Raw genomic sequence first — 23,461 nt, 5'->3', positions numbered from 1 at the left:
AGTTTGTAATATAATCTAGATTACTAATTTTAGAAAACATATTCTAGTTACATTTGGATTACTTTTAGAAGATTACTTTTGACAGTATTTTGTTGTTTTTAGTTTATTTTTCACTGTTGTAATATTACAACATCAGTTTTAGATGTACTTTATGATTAAAGTTGTTGCGCGTCTGCTAGATCCAGCCTCTGAATGAGCGAATTTGTGCTCTTTTATAGTAAGTTATCATTACAGGTATTTCCAGTAGAAACAAAACACCCATGAAACTCTATAACAGGTTTTTTTTAAGTAATGTCAACATGTCAGTTTTACTGCAACATGTTTACTAATATTTTTGACATGAAATAACTGGTCACTTTTTACAGTGTAACTAACCATTTGAAGTAGAAATGTTTCTAAAAAAAAATCAATGTAGTAAATTAAACAGAGAAGGATATCAAAGTCTATGAAGACAGACGAGGGTCAACAAGGACGCACAAGTTATGAAATGGCTTCAACACAAGAGACAATAACTACTTGCCTCATAAGTACCTCTCTTTCTCTTGTTGACACTCTCAACCCTCTTTCCCCATGAGTGCGAACAGGATAAGCTTTTTCCCAGCGTGCATCAGTGCAGTTTTGAGGACGCGAATGGCAGCTGTCGTCATGGAATTGCCCTATGGGAACTGACCTCAGTCAGCGCTAACAATAATACCACAGACTCATTGAGAAAGAGGCTGTATTGTCTAGTAATGTTTCAAGACATGAGAATCGATGACCAGAACATTCTGAGAGCATTCCACATCCTAGAAAAAGCACATTTAGAGTTATTATAGCTTGTTCTCTGGAACTCCATTCTATGTGATTCTTAATCAGTTGTTGTTGTTGTTGCAGTTCATTTTCAACAGCACAGTTCTTTTCATACCTTTCTAAAGCTAAGTAGTTACAGGCAGAAGTCTTGAGCTTTACATGTGCAAAACACACAAAGGGGAGACCTAAACAGTCTTGTATTGCCAAAGACTTGTCGTTTTCTTTTTAAGTGGTCTGCTTTTAATTAGTGCTGGACGTGGGCAGGTGTTTATACAGCTCTGTATACATTTTATTGCTTGTGTTGCAGCATGCTAAACATTAACTGAAGGCTTCAAATCCTTTGAAATCACAACATACAATGACCATGACATTGTAAGACTAAATAACTGTCCCAGCATGTGTAAATATTACAATTAATAATTAGGCCCTTTCATTTTCTCCAACAAACGACAAAACGGAAGTCAATGCTTTCAAATGGAGAGCAGGACCGGAGCTGTGTAGTGTTCTTACTCTAAGCTTTATTACATTGACTTTGATTAAATTTATGCTTTTAAACGTTTGAGGCTATTGTAAGTGTAAGCACACATTTTTATAAAGTGTAAAAAATTCTGTAGAAATCAACACAATCTCACGGCAATTCGTAAGTTTTTATTTAGTTGCTAATTCTTATGAATTCATACAATCTTATTCATACAATTTAGTACGATTTGCTTATCCCCCAATGACGGTTGGGTTAAAGCAGTGTTTCCCAACCCTGTTCCTGAAGGCACACCAACAGTCCACATTTTCAACCTCTCCCTAATCAAGCACACCTGAATCATCTTATCATAACATCAGAAGAGACTCCAAAACCTGAAGTTATTGGGTCAGATAACGGAGACATCTAAAATATGTACTGTTGTTGTGCCTCCAGGGTTGGGAAACACTGGGTTAAAGGATGGGGTTGGGTGCCACGCCTCCTTTATAAAGTCGTACACTTTTTTTTACAACTGAACTCGTACGAATTCGGACAAATTAACCACTAAACTGACAAAACATAAAATACTGTACTTACATTTTCTTATGAGATCAGGCTGGTAGAAATGTACTGTATCAACGGGTGTATATAGAATACTCAACATAATAGAGTACATCTCATTTTGAAAATTAATATTTTTGTCCATTGTTCAGTAAATATAGCTAATATAGCTATAGCTAATTTGATTCATTTGAACAAAACAGATTTATTAAACAGATATATTTATTAAAATAATATTTTAATCCATCAAACATTTTTATAAATAGAAAGATTACACATTTAAATGAATGCAAAATATGGAAAAAAAATACAAACTTTCAAAATAATTTAATACATTTCTTTGTTTCTCTTGATTTTTGCTCTTTTTGAACTGTTATCATTAGTTATTTTGTTAGATTAGCTCTAGATTTGACCTCAGTGTAGATTAACAATGTATATGCACAAATATAATATTGTAACGCTTAATATAGAAAATATTCATTTAAATGAGAGATTTGTGAGGGGTGTGCTCATGTTGAGGACTGTGTACCTCTAATTCAATTTTTTTGAAAAGAGTTTTATATATTAATATTTATTTTATATTTCTACATTTTTAATCAAACATTTGCCGTGGAGTTTTAGATAAAGTGAAAATTGTGATGTAACACATGTGCATGAGTATGTAATGTTTGCTTGTTCTCCCTGTGTTCGCATGGATTTCCTCCAGGTGCTCCGGTTTTCCCCACATTCCAAAGACTAAATTGATCAAACTAAATTGGCCATAATGAATGAGTGTGTATGTGTGTGAGCGTATGGGTGTTTCCCAGTACTAGGTTGCAGCTGGAAGGGCGTCAATAGTTGGCGGTTCATTTGCTGTAGTGACCTCTGAAATGGAGACCAAGTCAAAGGAAAATTAATTAATGAATATTATTATTTGGATTACATTTGGATTACTTTTAGATTACTTTTGACAGTATTTAGTTATTTTTAGTTTGTTTTTCAATGTTGTGATATTACAACATCACTTTTAGTTGCATGTGCGCTGGTTCCTGCCTCTGAATGAGTGAATTTGAGCTACTTTTACAGTAGGTTATTATTACTGGTACTTCCGGTATAAACAAAACACCCACAAAGAAACTACACTGAGGAACATAGAAATCCCTCTGCCAACTAGCGTTTTGGAAGTGTTATTAGCTCCTTTCACACATACAGACCTTTCCGGAACAGGCACTTTTTGTAAATACATCTTTTTATATTTCCTGAGAGATATGATTAAATAACACTTAACGGCTCAAACACACCCCGCTGTCATCATTCGGATTTGACACTGAAATGTCCACGTGTGTGATTTTCCCCTAATGTTCCTCAATTATCTGGCTCATTGTGCGAGCTGCAGGAAAACACTACATCTGCGGCGCTCTGCAGAATAATTGAGGAAAGCGTTTCTCCCTCTGCAAATCCCACTTAAGCCCTGTTTGGTTCCAGTTTTCACCCTTTGTCCTTGTCTCACTAAATCGCCATTAAATTTCTCAGCAAAAGCGTCTAAAATGAAGGCTGGTGCCCGGTTTCACCCTGTAATCAGAGAGAGGGGAAACACGAGACCCCAGTAGCGCCACTAATGTGCCGTGTTGATCCCCTCCTGCGGTTTAGCAGACTGGGTTGGCTGGTAATAAGGCCTCCTGCTTGAGGGTTGATGCCCTGTTATTTGGGCATTGTGTCCCGCGGGGGCTCTGGTAGTGAGCGCAGACCCTCCTTTTAGAGTCTTACCTCAGCTTACAGTCACCCAGGAGGACAAGATCATTGTAATGATTACATGTGCTTTAATAAGAGCTGCCAGACCAGGATGACTTGCTAAGATTTTCTAAGTCAGGTAAATTAGGAAAACTGTTTGTTTGGCTTAAAAGTGTTCATTGAGGTTTTTTTTTGTGAGCTCTTTGATGATTTTTTATTTTCCAAAATCTGGAAATAAATTAAATAACTTGTATGGACTGAAGGATGTGTCGCATTTATAGTCTGCCTTTTTTTTCAGTTACACTTTGTTTTGGGTTACTTTGTGGTACTATGGTAATTTCATTTTTTCAATACTTTGGACTTTATTTTTAATCTTTAATAGTTTTACTTCACTTTTATTATTACATTTTTATTTCATGTTATTTTATTTTGTGTATATTTAGCTGTTATATGAAGGAATATTCAACAAAATAAAATAGATCTTGAAAGTAACATGTTCTCCTATATTTTCTCATTTATTTTATATATTGTTTGGTTAAGGATTGTTTGGTAAAGGGCGTTGCCCTTTATTTTATTTTATTTTATTTTATTTTATTTTATTTTATTTTATTTTATTTTATTTTATTTTATTTTATTTTATTTTATTTTATTTTATTTTATGCATGTTCAGCTCTAGTAGGAGTGAGCATCTAAAAACTTTTTTCCTGTTTATTCTATTTTATTTTTAATATTATTATACATGTTGTTTTGTTGAACAAATAAAATATTAATTGTATGTTTTGATTTAATGTTTTTTTGGTTAAGGATTTGACCTAATATAAAATAATAAATAATGCTTTATTTTATGTTATTTTATAATAATATTATTTGTTGTATAATATTATATCATATGTTGTTATGTTGAACAAATAAAATATTAATTGTATGTTTTATTATATTTGATTTTATTTGACTTTGTTATTTTATTTTAAAATAATAATTGTATGTTTTTATTTTATTTTATTTTATTTTATTTTATTTTATTTTAATTTTATTTTATTTTATTTTATTTTATTTTATTTTATTTTATTTTATTTTATTTTATTTTATTTTATTTTATTTTATTTTATTATATTTTGTTTTATTTTATTTTATTTTATTTTATGCATGTTCAGCTCCAAAAGCTTTTTTTTACCTGTTTATTTTAATTTACTTTATAATATTATTATTATATATGTTATTTTGTTGAACAAATAAAATAATAATTGTATGTTTTATTATATTTGATTTTATTTGACTTTGTTATTTTATTTTAAAATAATAATTGTATGTTTTTATTTTATTTTATTTTATTTTATTTTATTTTAATTTTATTTTATTTTATTTTATTTTATTTTATTTTATTTTATTTTATTTTATTTTATTTTATTTTATTTTATTTTATTTTATTTTATTTTATTTTATTTTATTTTATTTTATTTTATTTTATTTTGTTTTATTTTATTTTATTTTATTTTATGCATGTTCAGCTCCAAAAGCTTTTTTTTACCTGTTTATTTTAATTTACTTTATAATATTATTATTATATATGTTATTTTGTTGAACAAATAAAATAATAATTGTATGTTTTATTTGATTTAATATTATTTAATTTATTTAATTTAATTTTTTTATGCATAGTCAGCTCTAATAGGTGGAAGCATTTTTATAATTTTTTGGATATTCTATTTTATAATATTACTATATATGTTGAACAAATAAAATAATAATTGTATGTTTTTATTTTATTTTATTTTATTTTATTTTATTTTATTTTATTTTATTTTATTTTATTTTATTTTATTTTATTTTATTTTATTTTATTTTATTTTATTTTACCAAGCATTTGTCAAGCAGAAACCCCCTCACATTTAAGCTTCAGCTTTGTTTGGACTATACTTTTTTTGTGTATGTTGCACTGAAAGACGACTGTGATTCAACCATTAATCCACTGACAGATGAGGAGAGCACTTTGTCATCTGCCATGCAGTGCTGAATTTTGTATTTACAGCCTGTTGACATTGATTCTCCATGCGTCTGAGGAGCTGCTATCTTCAATGATGTCACTGTAGCGTGAGACTCCTTCTTGGTCCTGTCAGTCTGCGGAGAGACGAGATGAAAGACTTTGTCCACACATTTCATTTTACACACTTTTTCTGAATCACCACCAAATTCTCAAGTGGCTCATCTGAAGTCATGAAAACCATGCAAAAGTGTGATTTAGCATTCACACTGAGCAAAGCAACCACTGTAGCCTTAAAGGGATAGTTCATCACAAGTGTAACAGTACACAAAACCATTTCTGCACCCTAAACTGGTGTCTTTTTTCACTCAACACAGTTTTGACTTCATATATGTGTTTTTTTATTATATTCATATTCATTTAAGTAAAAATTTGCTTTCATTTACACGTTTTTTTATTTATTTATTAATTATTGGAAGATTTTCTCATTTTTATATATAAATTTGGACACACTTTTTTAAACAAAGCAGGCACTTGATTTAAATTGATTGTTAACTGTTAATTAACTGTTATCATTAAAAATGATCACACATGTTAATAATAATCATAAAAAATGGCAAGCATTTAAAAGCTTTGCATATTTTCTCTCTAATTGTACCAAATTAAGCTGAAACATTAATTAAAAACCATGAATTTGGTGCTAAATCATGAGTTTTGTGTATCATTACTCCACTAATTCTCTCAGAAATTAAATTTACTCATAATTTACTCGCCCTAAAGTTATTCCCAACTTTTATGAGTTCTATTTTCTTCTTTTGAACACCACAGAAGATATTTTGAAGAATGTTTGAAACTAGTAGCCACAAACCTGTACAGTAGGAAATAAAAAATATATGTACTGTAAGTCAATGGCTGCTGGTTTCATTGATTCTGCAAAATATCTTATTTTGAATACAGCTAAAGACAGTAAATCAAACACGTTTGTTTGGAACAAGTGGAAGGTATGTAAATGGCAGCAGAATTGTCATTTTTGGCAGAATTATTCTTTTAAATCTGCTTGGAACGCCCTTAAGTGGCAGGAAAGAGATGTAGATATTGCTGGTGTTTTGATGGAAACAGAGAAACAGCCTGCAGGAGCTGCCATGATCATGATGCAGTGCAGGATTTCTGATTAAGAGATGAACATCTGTCTCAGAGCTTCATGACCACACACTGATGCTCATTCAACACTCACTCAGACGTTGCTTGGTTGTAACAGGTTTTAGCTTTCTCACCGCCAGCTAGTAGAAAACATCTGACGTTATTGTTATGTCAAGCTTTTCAAGGTGTTTCTCAACTACAGTATGTCACAACCTAAAGTTGAATCTCAGGTCTGTTCAGAGGAGGGGAAGGTGCTAAAGGAAAATGATGAAATATTGGAAAATTCAAAAATACATATGACTTTATTTACAAGAACATTACTTAAACTAAAGTCAAAATTATTTATAGTACAACTATGTAAACATTATTTAAACTATAAGTATTTAAAACGACAAAAATCCTGACAGCCAACTTAAACTGAACAAATTCAATTGAAAACTGAAATTGTTTAAATAAAGAGTTCCCACTAATAAAGTGTTAAGTTTGCGGTGTTTATTTTGCTATTGCAATGTGTAAGCCTTAAGGTGCACAATTAAGCCGCTTTTCCTCCATCAGGCTGAATAGTTGGGCTGTTAGCTTAACCTCTCCATTCTGTGCTGATCTGGGCCAGTCAGCACAGAAACAGTTTAATTTTTCACAGTGGTGCTGATAACAGAACTCTTTAGAATGCAATGCAAATCCGCCAGATGTTGCCTTAGTAACGCAAGTGTAATGTAAACAGCAACATGGATGATTTCTGTTTTTGGGATATAATAAGTAAATAAATAAACAAATAAGTAAATGAATAAATAAATAAACAAATAAGTAAATGAATAAATAAATAAACAAATAAGTGAAAAAATAAATAAATAAATAAATAAATAAATAAATAAGTAAACGAATAAATAAATAATAAAATAAATAAGTAAATAAATAAATAAATAAGTAAATACATAAATAAATAAACAAATAAGTAAATAAATAAATAAATAAATAAATACTAAAAAAAAAGTAAATAAATACTAAAATAAATAAATAAGTAAATAAATAAATAAATAAATAAATAAATAAATAAATAAATAATAAAATAAATAAATAAATAAAGTAAATAAATAATTAAATAAAAGATTTCAAATAAATAAATAAATAAATAAATAAAGTAAATAAATAAATAAATAAAATATTTCAAATAAATAAAGTAAATAAATAAATAAATAAATAAATAAATAAAATATTTCAAATAAATAAATAAATAAATAAATAAATAAATAAATAAATAAATAAATAATTAATAATAATAAAAAAAAGATTTCACTTCCAAATAGCCAGATATGGAGAAACAGGCAGCCAGGAACTAGTGTGACGACATTACAGAAAATCTACCAGTTTGTCTAACCATGCCTAGGATTTTGCACCTAGAAAGATTTGTAATCACTCTTCTCAGGACTCTGCCACTTCGGTCTTGTTAATTCTTGTTTGATCAGGATGCGCGCTCTCGTCCTGGTGTGTTTGTTTTGTTCGCGGCATTGTGTTTTCATGGAAACATGCCGCATGTGAGAGTACGATAAGGTGTTTTAATTTATCGTGTGCTCGTGTCTTGCATTCTGTTTATGTTGGTGTTGTCTAAGCACGTGGCTCTGTGTTTACATTGTGGCTGCGTGCTTTAGTGTTGTGTTTTGTGAACACGCTGTTAATGAGTTCTCTCATTGGCTGCGTGTTCTAGTCTCGATTTATGTGAGCCACATGGCTTGTGTTGTTTGTTTGTCTCTTCTCCTCCAGGGCCGCTGCTGGCCAAAAGGGCGCCCTATGCGAAATTTTACTGTGGTGCCCCCACAGAGGAACAAAAACACACAAACATATGTATTTAAAGATTTATTTATTTATATACATAAATATGCATATAAACACTCAAAATTATCCTTAAAGTTATAAATATTTACATTATAAAATAACAGTTTATTTATAAAATTTATAAAATAAACACTGACATGTCTTGCAGAAGCATTCCGCATTTTCAAACATTTACAAAAGGTAAGGAATAAAACCCTCTCTCTCTGTACGTGTAGAGATGAACAGTCCTCAGTTCTGCATCCTGTGTCTGTACCTGTGCAGCTGCTGGTGCCTCTAGAGCAGTGCTGGTCATGTCAACTCGTCTTCTTTTGTGACAAATTTCAGCATTGAAGCTCCATGTACAATACAGAAGAAATTAGTCATTTAAAGAAAAACTCATGACATACAGTACCATTAAAGCAATGGGTTAGTCAAGCACTCTTCATAATGTGTCTAAACTACAACCAAATGTAGATTTAACCTGCACTAATCTATGGTATCAAAAGCTGACCCTTACTGTCAGTATATATCAAAGACATCTGTGGTTTTAAGAATTAATGAGTGTAATTTTTAACAAAAACTTTGTTAACATTCAGAAAAAAATCATCATTAATGAATTCATGCAATTAAAACGGTTTATGATCTGTGGCTTACAGTAATTTTTTATTATTGATCTTTCAGAAATCACAGAATGAGTCAGTTTTGTTATTTCATATTGTAAAACGGGCCTATTAAAAACACACTGAAGTAAAGCACAATCACACATCTGACTTTTGCACTTTTTATCACATTTCCAGGATTATATCTTGTTGGCTCAGTTTTGCTGACATTCCTTCCTCTCCTCTGTCTTTTTTTTCCCATATCTACTCACAGATGCAAACGAGAGGTCGGCCAAGAGATTTTCACCCAGTGGAGTCTTCAATTACACCTCTCTGCTCCTCAGTAAAGAGGATAACATGCTGTACGTCGGCGCTCGAGAGACTCTCTTCGCACTCAATATCAGCGATATCAGCAGAACGCAGATGCAGCGCAACGTGAGTTTCATTCTGGACCATATTTTGCCATCTGCATCAGTCTGTGATATGGAGAAGTGTGATTAAAGTGATAGATCACCCCAAAGAAAAAGAGAATATCAGCTGTTAATTTCCAGGCCGTTAGATGCATGGGGACTTTTTCTTCTCAGTAGAACTGTAATTAAAGAAGATTTTTAGCTGAAATTGGAGATTCATAAAATCAACAGCAAGTCCAACAGCTATTGGAACCCTGAGAGTAAAATAATAATAATAATAATAAAAATGATATAATAAAATAAATAAAAACCTATGGCTTTTTGTTTTAGGATTAGTTGCAGAGGCTATAGATATATTATATACACTACCTGACAAAAGTGTTGTCGCCTATCCAAGTTTTGGGAACAACAAATAATAACTTGACTTCTAGTTGATCATTTGGTATCAGATGTGACTTATATGAAAGGAAAAGGCCTCTAGATTACGCTTATTTTACCAAAATAAAATATGATCATGCCTTGATTTTTAATTATTTAATTAGTACAGTAAGGTCTGACTTTGCTTAGACGAAAGTCTTGTAACTTAACAGAAATAATGTACAGTATAGAATATAAAGTCATGGTGCAGTGGGAAAAAAAATTGTGTATGACTCCCATGAGCTTGGACAACTGCATCCATACATCTCTGCAATGACTCCGATTTCTTACTAATAAAGTCATCTAGAATGGCAAAGAATGGGTTCTTGCAGGACTCCCAGAGTTGATCAAGAGTCTTTGGATTCATCTTCAATGCCTCCTCCTTCATCTTACCCCGGACATGCTCAATAATGTTCATGTCTCGTGACTGGGCTGACCAATCCTGGAGCACCTTGACCTTCTTTGCTTTCAGGAACTTTGATATGGAGGTTGAAGTATGAGAAGGAGCGCTATCCTGCTGAAGATTTTGCCCTCTCCTGTGGTTTGTAATGTAATGGGCAGCACAAACGTCTTAATACCTCATGCTGTTGATGTTGCCATCCACTCTGCAGATCTCTCGCACGCCCCTTTACTGAATGTAACCCCAAACCCTGATTTTTCCTCCACCAAACTTGACTGATTTCTTGGAGAATATTGGGTCCATGAGGCTTCCAGTAGGTCTTCTGCAGCATTTGTGATGATTGTGATGCAGTTCAACAGATGATTCATCAGAGAAATCGACCTTCTGCCACTTTTCCAAATGATCAACTAGAATTTAGTTTTGCCTGTATATATTTTTGACTCTGAAATTGCTGTTGACTTGCATTTTACGAATCACAGAGTACCACAATTTCAATCATCTAAAAATCTTCTTGAATGTTTTACTGTAGAAAAATAAGGCACATTCACTACATCTTGAATGATCTGAAAAAGTAAATTAACAACAAATATTGTTGATTGTGTTGTTAGATTCACTGTAAAAAATGGCTGTGATTTCAACGGTAAAAAAACTGTAAAAATGCTACAGTAAAAATCCGGAATCTGGTTAACAGTATGTTTTCTTAATATATACAGCGAATAACCGTAAATTAACTTTCCCAGAATTCCCTGCATGGCACATCTTTTTTTATGCCTTTTGTTGACATTACTATGGATCTTTTTAGTTGTTTCCCCATCATTGATGTACATTAGAGATTTCTATTACATCTAATGTGGATAAACAATGTTTATTTCATGACTTTAATTTTATGCGTGTTACCATACTGGTGTTAGTATGACACTGAGCACCTTCTATACACTGATACACTTTTCTGCTTGCGGGAAAAGTTGTTTGTGATGAGCAGTGGTTCATTATGCAACTTTCTCATCACCACCTGCGTTAGGCTGTGTTAACCAGTCTATCTGTGTAACAAAAGATGTGTAGCTGTTGGTAATTCAAAGTACAGACATATTACATCTATAAAATAATGAAATACGGTAGTTTACTGTAAAAATGAGAAATTACTTTTACGGTTTGTACCGTATTTTTAACGGTAACCACAGCTGCCATTTTTTTTACCGTAAATTTTATTGATTTATTTTTTACAGTGTTGAATTTTATCTCAGCATATTAAACTGGAATAGGATGAAGTGTTTAACAGGAAAAGGCATTGTTGATTTTTTATACAGGTAATGAGTTATTTTATGGTAATTTATAATTACTGTTTTGGAAATATGATTTAAATGGCTACATTGATGTCATGTTGCTGTATAAAACCAGGAATAATTGAACAAAAATATATGTTGAATATTTACTTGAATATGTATTCTGCCTCTAAAAACATTAAAGATACTGTTGACTTTCTTACTTAACTAAACTTGCCTGTTTGCTAAACAAAAACCACTTTAATTTATTAAACTTTTAATCTGTTAACTTAAAACTTAAACTGAACTTAGAGTGTTGGATATTTTTACTTTAAATCAACTAGTTACAGAGAAAATAATTAGCTTTCATTTAGTACAATGTAAATCTAATATTACTAAAATAAATTTAATTAAAACTATACAGACATTTTTTTTTCAAGGGCACTGAGATGGTTCTTGCTGTTTATGTCACCATGTTACCTTTCCATCTTGCCTATATTATACATGCATGACTGTTTTAGTTGAAAATACGCTTGTATATCAGTTGAGATGCATTGCTTTATAGCTGCCTTTTATTTACATTACACAGGCATTAAATCCTGGAATTTAATCTTGATTTCTGACAAAAGGAAGCTATAAACATCTTTTTTTAAGTGAACTATTCAGTTGTTGATTGAAGCTTAAATTCAGCGACTCACTGATCAATTCACTTGAACAGTTAGCTGAAGTGAATGACCATCAGTGAATAATGAGTTCAATTTCTGTCTGTTGATTGCACAAATGCTATTGTATGATTTCAGAAGACTGAAAAATACAGTATAAGTTATGATATTTGTATTATATTGTGCACTTTTTAAAGCTTGGATGTTTTAGTTTCCATTTACTGAAAGTGTCTTGCTTCGCCCCACTTCACCTTATTGTTTTTTTATCAAAGTATTACTCCATAATTCTTTGCAACAAATGAACTTTTTAAAGTCATAAATAGACCTTCACAGCACAGTGTGAATACTGTTTTCTGACTCATCCCGAACTGCAATATAACAGCCAACGTGACTCACTGAAGGCCTACTCGATGTAAACGTACATGTTAATGCATCATGGTATTGTAAATGCGCGATAGCTGATGAGATGGTTCAATTTAGCAATGATTTTTCACTTTTTCAGTTAACATGGAGCACGCCGCAGAGAAAAAGAGATGAATGCAGTTTCAAAGGGAAGGACTTAAAGGTGAGTCAATGAGATATTCATCAAACCGTGTGGAGAGATGTCTGTATACACTCTTAAAATAAAAGATTCGTTATTGGCATTGATAGCTACGTGAAGAATTTGTAAGATTCATGGGATCTTTTTTATTCCACAAAAGATTCTTTTGATTGTGAACATATGTTCACAGAGGAAAAAGATGATTCTTTGAAGAAATGTTCTTTGGGGAACCAAAAAAAAAAAAAAAAAAAATAGCCTTGTCTTTAAACAGGCACTTGTCAGTTCATGCTTAAAAACTAAATCATTGGTGTAACTTTATTCACATTTCCATCAAATTTCCACATTTAAATAGTGTCATTTAAATTTAATTCAAGTACAGTAAAAGGAACCCTAGAGCAAACTGATTTCAAACCGACAAGATCACTTTCATTTGAATTGTTTTCTCATATTCACTTGTACACAGTTTAATCTAGTTGAGAAAATTAATCTTAACCACTTAGTTTGAACAACCCGTATGTTCTGTTAACTATTGAAGTTCAAATCTAACTAAATTGATAATGTTTATTGTTTTTATATGTAACATATGGACTGGATAAGTAAAAGAGACTAATCTCAGAACTGACACTGATCTTACAATGTAAAAAAATATCCTGGTTGCCTTAATTTTTTTTAAGCTGAATTAAACCAAACTTATGAGTCCATTTGAACTTATATTATGTTAAACTGACTTAAAACAGCTTGTGTAACTTATACAATTAAGTTAGAGTATGATTAACTTTGTTTAATAAGTTACAATGACCTAAAAACATGCTGTCAGGACGAAATTGATCATACATTTTTTTTTACAGAGTAGGAATCTCTTCGAAATCTCCAATCTAATTGAATATTAAACTATAAGTCTCTCTAAGCGGATTCTTTCTCTTTACTTAAACATCTAAGATTACTTTCATTTTAAATATTTTCCCTTTAAATGCAATCTCACACAAAGTATGCATGGAACTACACACACTCAAAAAATTGCGTTTGATGTTTGTTCAAACTACTTATTTAAAATAAGCTGAAACGACACAGTTTTTTGGGGACAACTTAATTGTTTTATGTTTAATCCACTTATATTTGTTAAAGGTTTATTTTTTTAATTCTCTCAAGTGTAATTTTGCAGTAGGTTCAAACTACTTATTTAAAATTAGTTAGAAATAACACAATTTTAAGTTGTTGTTGGGACAAACTAAATGTTTTATGTTGAATCCACTTAAATTTGTAAAGACAATTAAGTTAAGTAAATAGATTTGTGTTGGGGCAACATGAAGAAATTGTGTGCAACCCACAGGGCGTAGATTTAGGGTGTAGGTAGGGGACGTGTCCCCACCGATATCCACCAACTACTGAAATGTCCCCACCAATAATTTAATTCACTTTAAAGCATCGCGCTGTCATTATAAACGTAGACATGCAGAAAGGGTTAAATCATGTTCTCTCCTAGAGTCGCACCGCCCCCCAAACACAAATGAACATTGTGATTGGCTGTGCCTTTCCCTGCTGTCATGTGAGAGGCTGCTTTCAGATACAAGCAGCGCCGAAACAACTGCGCGGCGGAAATTCCCTGATGTGTGTGACACGCACAAGTGAGGATGGCGGTAAAATTCAGCCCAAATAAAATGTTTACAACCACTTACTGTAAGTTAAAAAAAGAGTAAATCCAAGGAATCATCTTTGAATCCTTTTTTTTTCAGTGCAGTTAAAAAACACGTTAAAAATGATGTTTGCTGTGTGTTCAAACTACTTACTTAAAATGAGCTGAAACAACACAATTCTTAAAGGGTTTTTGGGACAACTTTTTTTATGTTCAATTGTTTTTTATGTCATTTTTTTATGTTCAATCCATTTACATTTGTAAATCTTAATAAGTTAACTTCTTCATGCTGTCCCAACACAAATTGATTGTGCGAAAGTGCCCAGCATTTTTTACAGTGCAGTTATGCCAACATACATTTCGTTCATGTCATCCCAACACAAAGTCAAAGTTATGAGTGATTCCAAATATGGAAATTCTGTCATCATTTATTCTCCTTTCATTTGTTCCAAACCTGTTTGACTTTCTTTCTTCTGTTGAACGCAAAAGAAGATAATTTGAAAAAAGCTGGAAACCTGTAACCATTGACTTCCGTAGTAGCCTATGTATTTTTCATACAATGGAAGTCAATAGCTACAGGTTTTTAGCTTTCAACAGATGAAAGAAACTCATAAAAAATTTGCAACCACATGAGGGTGAGTAAATGTTCTGACCAGAACAGCTCAGAGGCGACCTGTTTACAGTAGCAAGTTAGCATGAAAACGGTTTTATTTGACTGCACCAATACCTAAGAGCTGTTTCATATTTTAAGATGGAAAATGTGTTCTATCTAAATGGTCTCTAAGCGGATTTAACATAATACAAATGAACATAAATAAAATGTTTTAAAAAATCCAGAATTGCGATGGTGTTTTGTCAGGTTATTTGTGACAAATAATTTGAACAAGCACCAGAAGTCTTTCTTTGAGTATACCTGAAGAAAGAATGAAGTCTCTGAAGTAGGTATTTGGCAGTTGTGCTAAATCTGAATCCAAGAAACTGGCCGTCGCACCACTTTCAGTTTGTTCCTTGCCACATCCACACTGTAATTTCCCTGAAAGCTTGACACTGCATAAGGCCTGTTATTAGATTAATAATCTGCATGCCTAATTTGCTGCCAGACTGATTTGTCTTGGGGGCCAGGTTTGGATGGATGTTGGGACCTTGATGAAGACACAGTAATAACTGCTGTTTCTTGAGACCGATGACACGCAGCTGCCAGAAAGCTCTCCTAGACTATTACAGAGGATTTAGATCAAACCTAGTGATGTGGAAACAAGTTTCTGAGGCCCAGCCAAACAACAACAGTTGCGCACCCTGCCAGGCACTTACTTTGAACATTCGCCTTGATATAATGGTTGTTTGTGTGCAAACCTTTTTATCCTCATCACTTATGAGCTGTCATGTTGTTTCAGATATTTTGCCTATGCTAGTGAAATTAAAAAGTACACTGCCGGTCAAAAGTTTGGGGTCAGTAGTTTAAATGTTTTAAATTAATCTTAACCTGCTCACCAAAGCTGCATTTATTTCATCAAAAATACAGTACAAATCGTAAAATTGTGAAATGTTATTGCACTATAAAATAACTGTTCAAACAAAGTTTATAATTTAATTTAATAATGTATTCCAGTGATTTTAATGGTGATTTTCAGCTTCATTACTCCACATAATCCTTCAGAAATCACTCTAATATTATTATTATTATTATTATTATTATTATTATTATTATTATTATTATTATTATTATTATTATTATTATTATTATTATTATTATTAATGTAATAGAAATTAAAGCAATAATGACTGGAGTAATAATTTCATTTGAAACTACATACAATAAGAAAGCAGTTATTATTAATTTTCTTATAAATATTTAACAATTTACTTTTTTATATATTTAATGAAAACATTTAAAAAATGATTGATGAACTGAAGAATTTCCTTTAAAAAACTGACCCCAAACGTTTGACTGGTTGTGTAGTTGGGAACAAAGAACAAGCCAGTGCTGTCTAATATATAGACATAACCAGTGAGACATTTCTAAAAGTTGCAGCAATCCAAACTATTATTCAAAAAATATTAATAATAAAAAGAGAAAAAGAAAATGGGGGGGGGGGGGGGGGGGCATTGGCTTTTATAAAGCATGGTAGAAGAAAAATGTATTAATAATAAAAATAGTGTAATGTGACTGGGAAGCTGACTATGGAGTGTGGATCTAAATGCAGGATTTCTTATAAAGAGAATGGTCAGACTGGAAATTATCACAATCAAGAGCAAACAGATGTATACAGGGAATCCAGAGTTGTGGTCAAACAACAGGCAAATGGTCAGTACAAGCAGGCAGCAGACTACATAAACAAACAAACAAACAAGGAAAACATGTCATAATGTTAACTTGACAGATAAACAAGACTCAGCATTCACACGGGGCATCAGCATCAACTCTTTCTATTCACTTTGAATGGGTGACGTCAGACTTTGCCGAACTGCATTGTGGATCTATCGGCACCGCTTCAGTGGTGTTGCTAGCTGCAGAAGTTGGGACTTTCTCAACTTTTTGGGCGCAGATGGAAGCGTCAACCCCAGCTTCAGACACGCCCTCTGTCAAGCATTGATGCTGAAGCCCCGTGTGAATCAGGCGTTAGTGTGAGCGCTCTTTTTATAGTCCAGGTAATAAATGTTAAGCTTCAGCTGTGTCTGTGTGTGTGTAATCACCAGAAACTAGAAGCAGGTGTGTGAGTAAGCAGAGCATGACTGGAACTTGTAGTCCATAAACCGGTGGATTTGTAGTCCGTTAGTGATCTGCAGCCGCTAGATCTAAAAAAGTCAATAACATAGTAATTAAAGATTGAGTGTAATTGATATTCACTATTCATAATCTATGTTTTTAATAATGTGCCCAAACTATTATTTGATGCTAAAAATCTATAGTCAGGATAATGCATTTTTTTGGTAATATAAGTACAATCTTACTTCATAATTACTTTTAATTATGCATTATATGACCAGCTAAATTATGTTTTGCTTTCATGTGCATTTGTCCCTCTGTGTTTTGTTGTTCGGTTGTTAGGTCATAGGTGAGTGTTTTTATGTTAGGTATTTTATATGTATTATTATTGTATTGTGTTGTTTTTTCTTCTTTTTTCTCTTCTATATTTTGTTGTAGTTTTTTAAAATGCAAAAAGCACATGGAGAAATGTTTAAAATAATAATAATAATAATAATAATAATAATAATAATAATAATAATAATAATTAATAAAAATAGTTTTATTCTCTAAATTTACATTATTCTCTTGAATAAATAAATAAATAAATAAATAAATAAATAAATAAATAATAAATAAATAAATAAATAATAAAAGCAAAGCTGCATATAATTTTGGTTTTATTTTTTTTATACTTCAGTTTCAACCTGCACACTTTTGTGCAAAATGTCAAAATATGAAATAAATTAAAGTCATTCAGTTTAACAGTCCTGTCACAAGGAAATAAGCTTCATATTATCTTACAAGCATTTCATTCATTCATTTTCTTTTCGGCTTAGTCCCTTTATTAATCTGGGGTCACCACAGCGGAATGAACCGCCAACTTATCCAGCATATGTTTTTACGCAGCAAATGCCCTTCCAGCTGCAACCCATCACTGGGACACATCCACACACACACACACATACACTACAGACAATATAGCTTTCCTAATTAACCTATACCACATGTCTGTCTTTGGACTGTGAGGGAAACCGGAGCACCTGGAGGAAACCCATGCAAACATGGGGAGAACATGCAAACTCCACACAGAAATTTTAACTGACCCAGCCGAGGTTCAAACCAGCGACCTTCTTGCTGTGAAGCGATCATGACACCCACTGCGCCGCCTCTACAAGCATTTCATGTTACTAAATTATATATTTTCCATATTAATTAATTAGTATTTTGTGGGCTTCACTGCGATGTTTAAATAGAGTCTTTTAATATGTGATCAAATGATTCTTGTTGTAAGAGCATAAACTGAATCATTACACTGAAAGTGAGTGTCTTCTTTAAATCACGGTAAAAATGTATGATGATATTGTGTTGTTTAGACAAATGTTACATTGAACAGAACTCATTCTACTGTACATACACGTTTCCCTTTTGCTCTTCCTTAACACAGACGGACTGCTTCAATTACATCAAGATTTTGCTGCGTGTGAACAGCACTCATCTGTACGTGTGTGGAACGTATGCCTTCAGTCCAATCTGCACATACATCGTAAGTACTGCTTCATTTTCTGCTATCTGCAGCAGGATTTCACCACCACCCTCCACGCATTTAACAGGCTGCAGGGGAGGAATTAATTATCCATGTAATTTACTCAGTCAATCAAAATGTCCTCAGAAATACACTCTTCCGCTCTCCCTAAGGGTAGATGCCGTTCGGATGAGGAATGATTATTGCCCTGCACTTTACTTAGACCCCTTACTCTGGAGAATAAGGCTGGATCCATAAGACACTGACCTCTAATACTACTGAAGCTGTAGGGTAGTTTATTTAAGCTGATTCTAAGAAAACTGTCTGCATTTGCAGTAGGAATCTGTGATATCGTATCCTTTGTGATATACCAAATTCTCCACAAAATATTAGCCTTTCATCAATAACAATGCAAAAACATACAATCGATCTACATTGTAAAAAGGGAAACTACAACATTTTACACCTAAAAGAGTCAAGGTTTTTAACTTTAATCAAATTTATTACAGTTTTCTTCAACACATGCTCATTATGAAAATGTACTCCTGTATACATTTCTGGAGAGCGTGAACTACGTAGCCAGAGCTTCATTTTGTATATAAAACAATTACTACGGGGTGGTATGACACCACCAATGGCGTCGATTTCTTTTCATGCTACCGGTTGACTGCTTACCTCCATGTGGACAGCTTTTCCGCTGTTACCAGTTTGCCCAGTAGCTCGCCACGTACGTCGAGTCTAGCAAAGAACGGTTCCAGAAAGCAGGTAAAACAACAACAAAATTAAAAAAAAATTAAATAAACATGTAAATAACAGGGTGAGAATGTGGTAAAAAATTTGGCACGGACTTTACTGTTTCTGGATTGCTTTTGAAAACACTGGTTGGGACTAAAGAAGGGGGCAATTGGTGAGTGGATCATTTTAGGTCAGTCAGTCAGTAGGTCAACAGCGGCCTCTGGTGTATTTACGCGAGAACAGCAGCTGCGAATGGCAATCGCGTGAGAAGTTTGAGATCTGAAAAAGTGTACACAGTGGCCTCGCGAAAACAAAAACTGCAAAACCTCCTCGGACGTATTTCGTGATTTCCAGAAATGTATACAGGGGTACGTATCAATACTGATACGTATCAAACAAGCTTAAGTATCTAGTTTCAGCTAAGTTAATGTGTTTGCAACCTTTAAAGTACTACAGTAGCATATGTGTCTTATGTATTCATAGTTTAGCATGTGTTTGAGCATGATTACAAACAGATTTACTGCCCATACGTGTTCTCTAAATTTACTTTATAACATCAGTCCAGTGGGAAATAACGTCTTTTTTGCACAGATGTGGTTTTACATCACAAAATTAGGAAGAAATCATACTATTTCATAGTATTTCATACAGTGATAAAGGCTATTTTGATAAGCATTGCTTTACAAAAATAGCCATGGTGGCTCGAAGAACTTGGACAAACAATTTTTTCACCCACATTTATGTGTTTATTAGGGTTGCCAGGTTTTCGCAATAAAACTAGCTCCAAACTATCCAAACGCCCAGTCAAAACTAGCCCAAAACCCAATGACATCTGAAAACTAGTACAAAACTATAGTCCAATAAAATCTAAACTCAAAATATGCCACCACCCATTCATAAATGCATATTTTACATGACTATATTATGCATTATACATGGTTTCATCTTTTAGATTAACTGTAAATTAAACTGCATATAAAGGATTCTGTTTTCATAAACATCATCTTACAGAACAGCTGGCGTTATTAATTTTTATTTTAAATGAAATATATTTGAAAAAATCTGAAATAAACATTCAAGATATGAATTAAATTGTAAATCGACAGACTTTCTTCTGTAGGTTACATATTCTTGTGCAGTTAGTGTTTAGCAAATATCCTGGAGAGTCCTGCCAGTCTGTTACCGTGGAAACAAAAACAATTGCATGCGCCCAGGTCTCGTCTGAAGCCCCATGTACTCACAAAAGTATACTTATACTATGTTTTACTATCCTTGCACAGTTTTTATTATGGGTAGAATATACAATTGGTAGAGTAAACTATTTTAACTAATCCATTTAATTATAATGAATGCAACGTCAAACTGTTAACCAGCGGAATAAAAAACAACCTGCGACAAGTGGTTAAAACAGTCAGATTCCACAGGAAAATCACTTTTTTCTGTGCACACTGATTTTTTTATTGTTTTAATGCTTGCTATATTTGTGTATTTATACTCGAGGGCGCCCTCTAGCTTCCAGTATCAATGAAATAATATTATATTACAAGTGTTCTATCCCTATTTTTGTTTAAAAAAAATACAATTAAGGAAAGATAACTGTTTGAAGATACAATATTTTTGTGGTTTCTCAGTGGATACATTTGAATCATTAACATTATCATTATCACAATGAATACCAAAAACATTCCATATCCATCCCTAATTTGCTGATATCAATGTCTTGTATACTACAGTATGTCCCTATAAAGTCAAGAATGAAGAAGAAGTCCATCCTGCCACAAAACTCTTTCCAAACATCCACTATTATCAGTATCCTTGGCCCACACACAGTCGATAGTACACACATCATCCTTTCGCTTTGAGTCTTTTCACCCTGTTCTTTCTATCTTTCTGGACTTATCGTAATAACATGATGTTCTGTACAGCAAAATAAGGTCCTTGTTTAGATCTACGCAGGCATTGAGCAGTCAGGATAGTTGATATAAGGGACAGAGCTGGCTGTCTTTACAAGATTGTCCTTCTGTCTTTTTTCCCCACCCAGAACACATCAGATTTTTCTCTGGTGCGCAGTGAAGTGGGAGAAATAGTGACTGAAGATGGTCGAAGCCGATGCCCCTTCAACCCCGAATACAAGTCCACGGCCATCATGGCTGGTATGTGCTAGAAAAACATTGGTGTTTACCACGTTTGCATGACTGTGTTAACGTAAGATGTATTATTATATTATCAAATGTATTATTTTATTTTATTTACTTATTTATTTTATTATTTTTGTGTGTGTGTGTGTGTGTGTGTGTGTGTGTGTGTGTGTGTGTGTGTGTGTGTATGTGTGTTCAACAGAAGAATGAATCTCAGATAGTTTTGGAATAAGTGGAGATAGTAAATGATCCCAGAATTGTCATTTTGGACTGAACTGTCTCCTTAAACTTGTTTCTGGAGGGCCAGTGTAGATATGTGTTCTTGTCTTTACTTGCGTTCACATCTAGCCAAGTAGAGTTCAAATGCCTAGATATGTTCTTGCTTTGCCCCTTTTATCAAGGATACACCAAGAGGTGACTTGTGTGAACTTGCAATGTTCAGCAGGTATCCCAGAATGCCTCTCGAACCACCAATGGCAGAAAGAAATGTGAAAAACAGTACCTTTATTGTCACAAAATGTACATTTTAGAGTTTTTAGTGTGAGAATGTGGTTGTTTAAAATTCAAAGCTGCTGTTTATTTATAAACATTTTGCAAAGATTATTGGAAATTTTGAGATGTGATAGAAAGCGCACCTAAAGAAAGAAAGCAGTCATTCAATGCTCACGTACCCAACTAAGAGCAGCCATGCGTTTTTGGTTTATGAATTAATTATCTGTACCTAGGTTTATTGTTTTGACAGAAAAAAAAAAAAAAAAAAAAAAAAACAGTTGAAGTCTGGTATTAAGCAGATCACATACAGAGTTTCAGTTACAACTTATGTTACAGTAAATTAAGAAGGGACCAAAAATATATAATATAATATCACTGAATTGGTAATAGCACTGTTTTGATAGATAGAAGACAGATTTTTTAATCCTATATGTGCTAAAAGTGATAAAGTGTAAAGTATATTTGTGATATCCTCTCCCAATTTGCTTTATTAATGTCTGTTTTTTTTTTTCAGATGGAGAACTGTATGCTGGCACTGTCAGTAATTTCCAAGGAAACGAACCCATCATTTACAAAAGTCTTGGCCAGGGCACAGCACTAAAGACTGAAAACTCATTGAACTGGCTTCAAGGTAAGAGCCACATTTGCCCCTTTTAATGGGAAAAACTCAGCAAAAGTTTCAGCATTTTTTTTTTCACATTGTATTTTAAAGCCAAATGACACTGCAAATGATCCACTAACTTGTTGAAAAGGTGCAAACTTCTTTTAAGACTTATTTTTTCCGCTAATTTTTCCTGTTGTCACTTACAGTAAATGTACAGGAAAACAGCTTAAGAACAATATTTATTGGAAAACGTGATAGAAGAACACTTGACTGATTAAATATGTTATCTCCAGCTCTTTGCATTTAATGTTTATTTAACCTCCTAGGGCTTTAGTGGCCACATACGTGGACAGCACATTTGAGCTCTTAAGTGGTTATTTAAAATACATTGAATGTTTTATATTTTTGTTACAGACATACAGTGTCATCCTGCAACTGTTTTGCTGCATATGAAATGTCCCAAAGACTATTTTTAACTTTCCAAAATGGGCAAAAAATGTTATTTTTACTCTCTGATAGTCAAAACATGTTCAAAAAATGTGTGTGTTATTAATGCATTAAAAAAACAGTCAGGAAAAAGTGTATTATGGAAATTCGGACCACGAGTCCGCATATATGGACATCATTTTTCTCTAAAAGTACATCATATCAAAATGTGATACTTAGGTTTTATTCTAATTAGGTTCCAATAAACCCAAAAAGCAAAGAGAAATAAAAAATGTATGTAAAAAAAACAGCTTGGGCCTTAAGAGGTTAAGAGTGGCTATAAAAAGATGCACATGCAGTCCAAAATGATACAATAACCAAAGGTGATTAAATGAAGTCCTTATAATTCTTTTAAGCTCAAACATGCTTTTGTTTTTATATAAATTGGACTTTTTCCATAGACTTTTTTTAGGCTTTTCTGTGC

At 32.7% G+C, this 23,461-nt stretch overlaps 1 protein-coding gene across 1 annotated transcript in view; it reads left to right on the top strand.

Annotated features, from left to right (window-relative positions):
• Positions 1-23,461, top strand: part of LOC130245535 (semaphorin-4B-like) — a 126,784-nt gene that overhangs the window by 77,448 nt on the left and 25,875 nt on the right. The window contains 5 exon segments of the mRNA XM_056478256.1: positions 9,321-9,481; positions 12,700-12,762; positions 18,505-18,603; positions 21,359-21,470; positions 22,462-22,578. Coding sequence (XP_056334231.1) covers positions 9,321-9,481; positions 12,700-12,762; positions 18,505-18,603; positions 21,359-21,470; positions 22,462-22,578 — 552 coding nt within the window.

This window comes from Danio aesculapii, chromosome 18 (assembly GCF_903798145.1).
Source record: "Danio aesculapii chromosome 18, fDanAes4.1, whole genome shotgun sequence".
Lineage (NCBI taxonomy): Eukaryota > Metazoa > Chordata > Actinopteri > Cypriniformes > Danionidae > Danio > Danio aesculapii.
The sequence above is the reverse complement of the archived record's forward strand: the minus strand, read 5'-3'. Positions and strand labels throughout refer to the sequence as shown.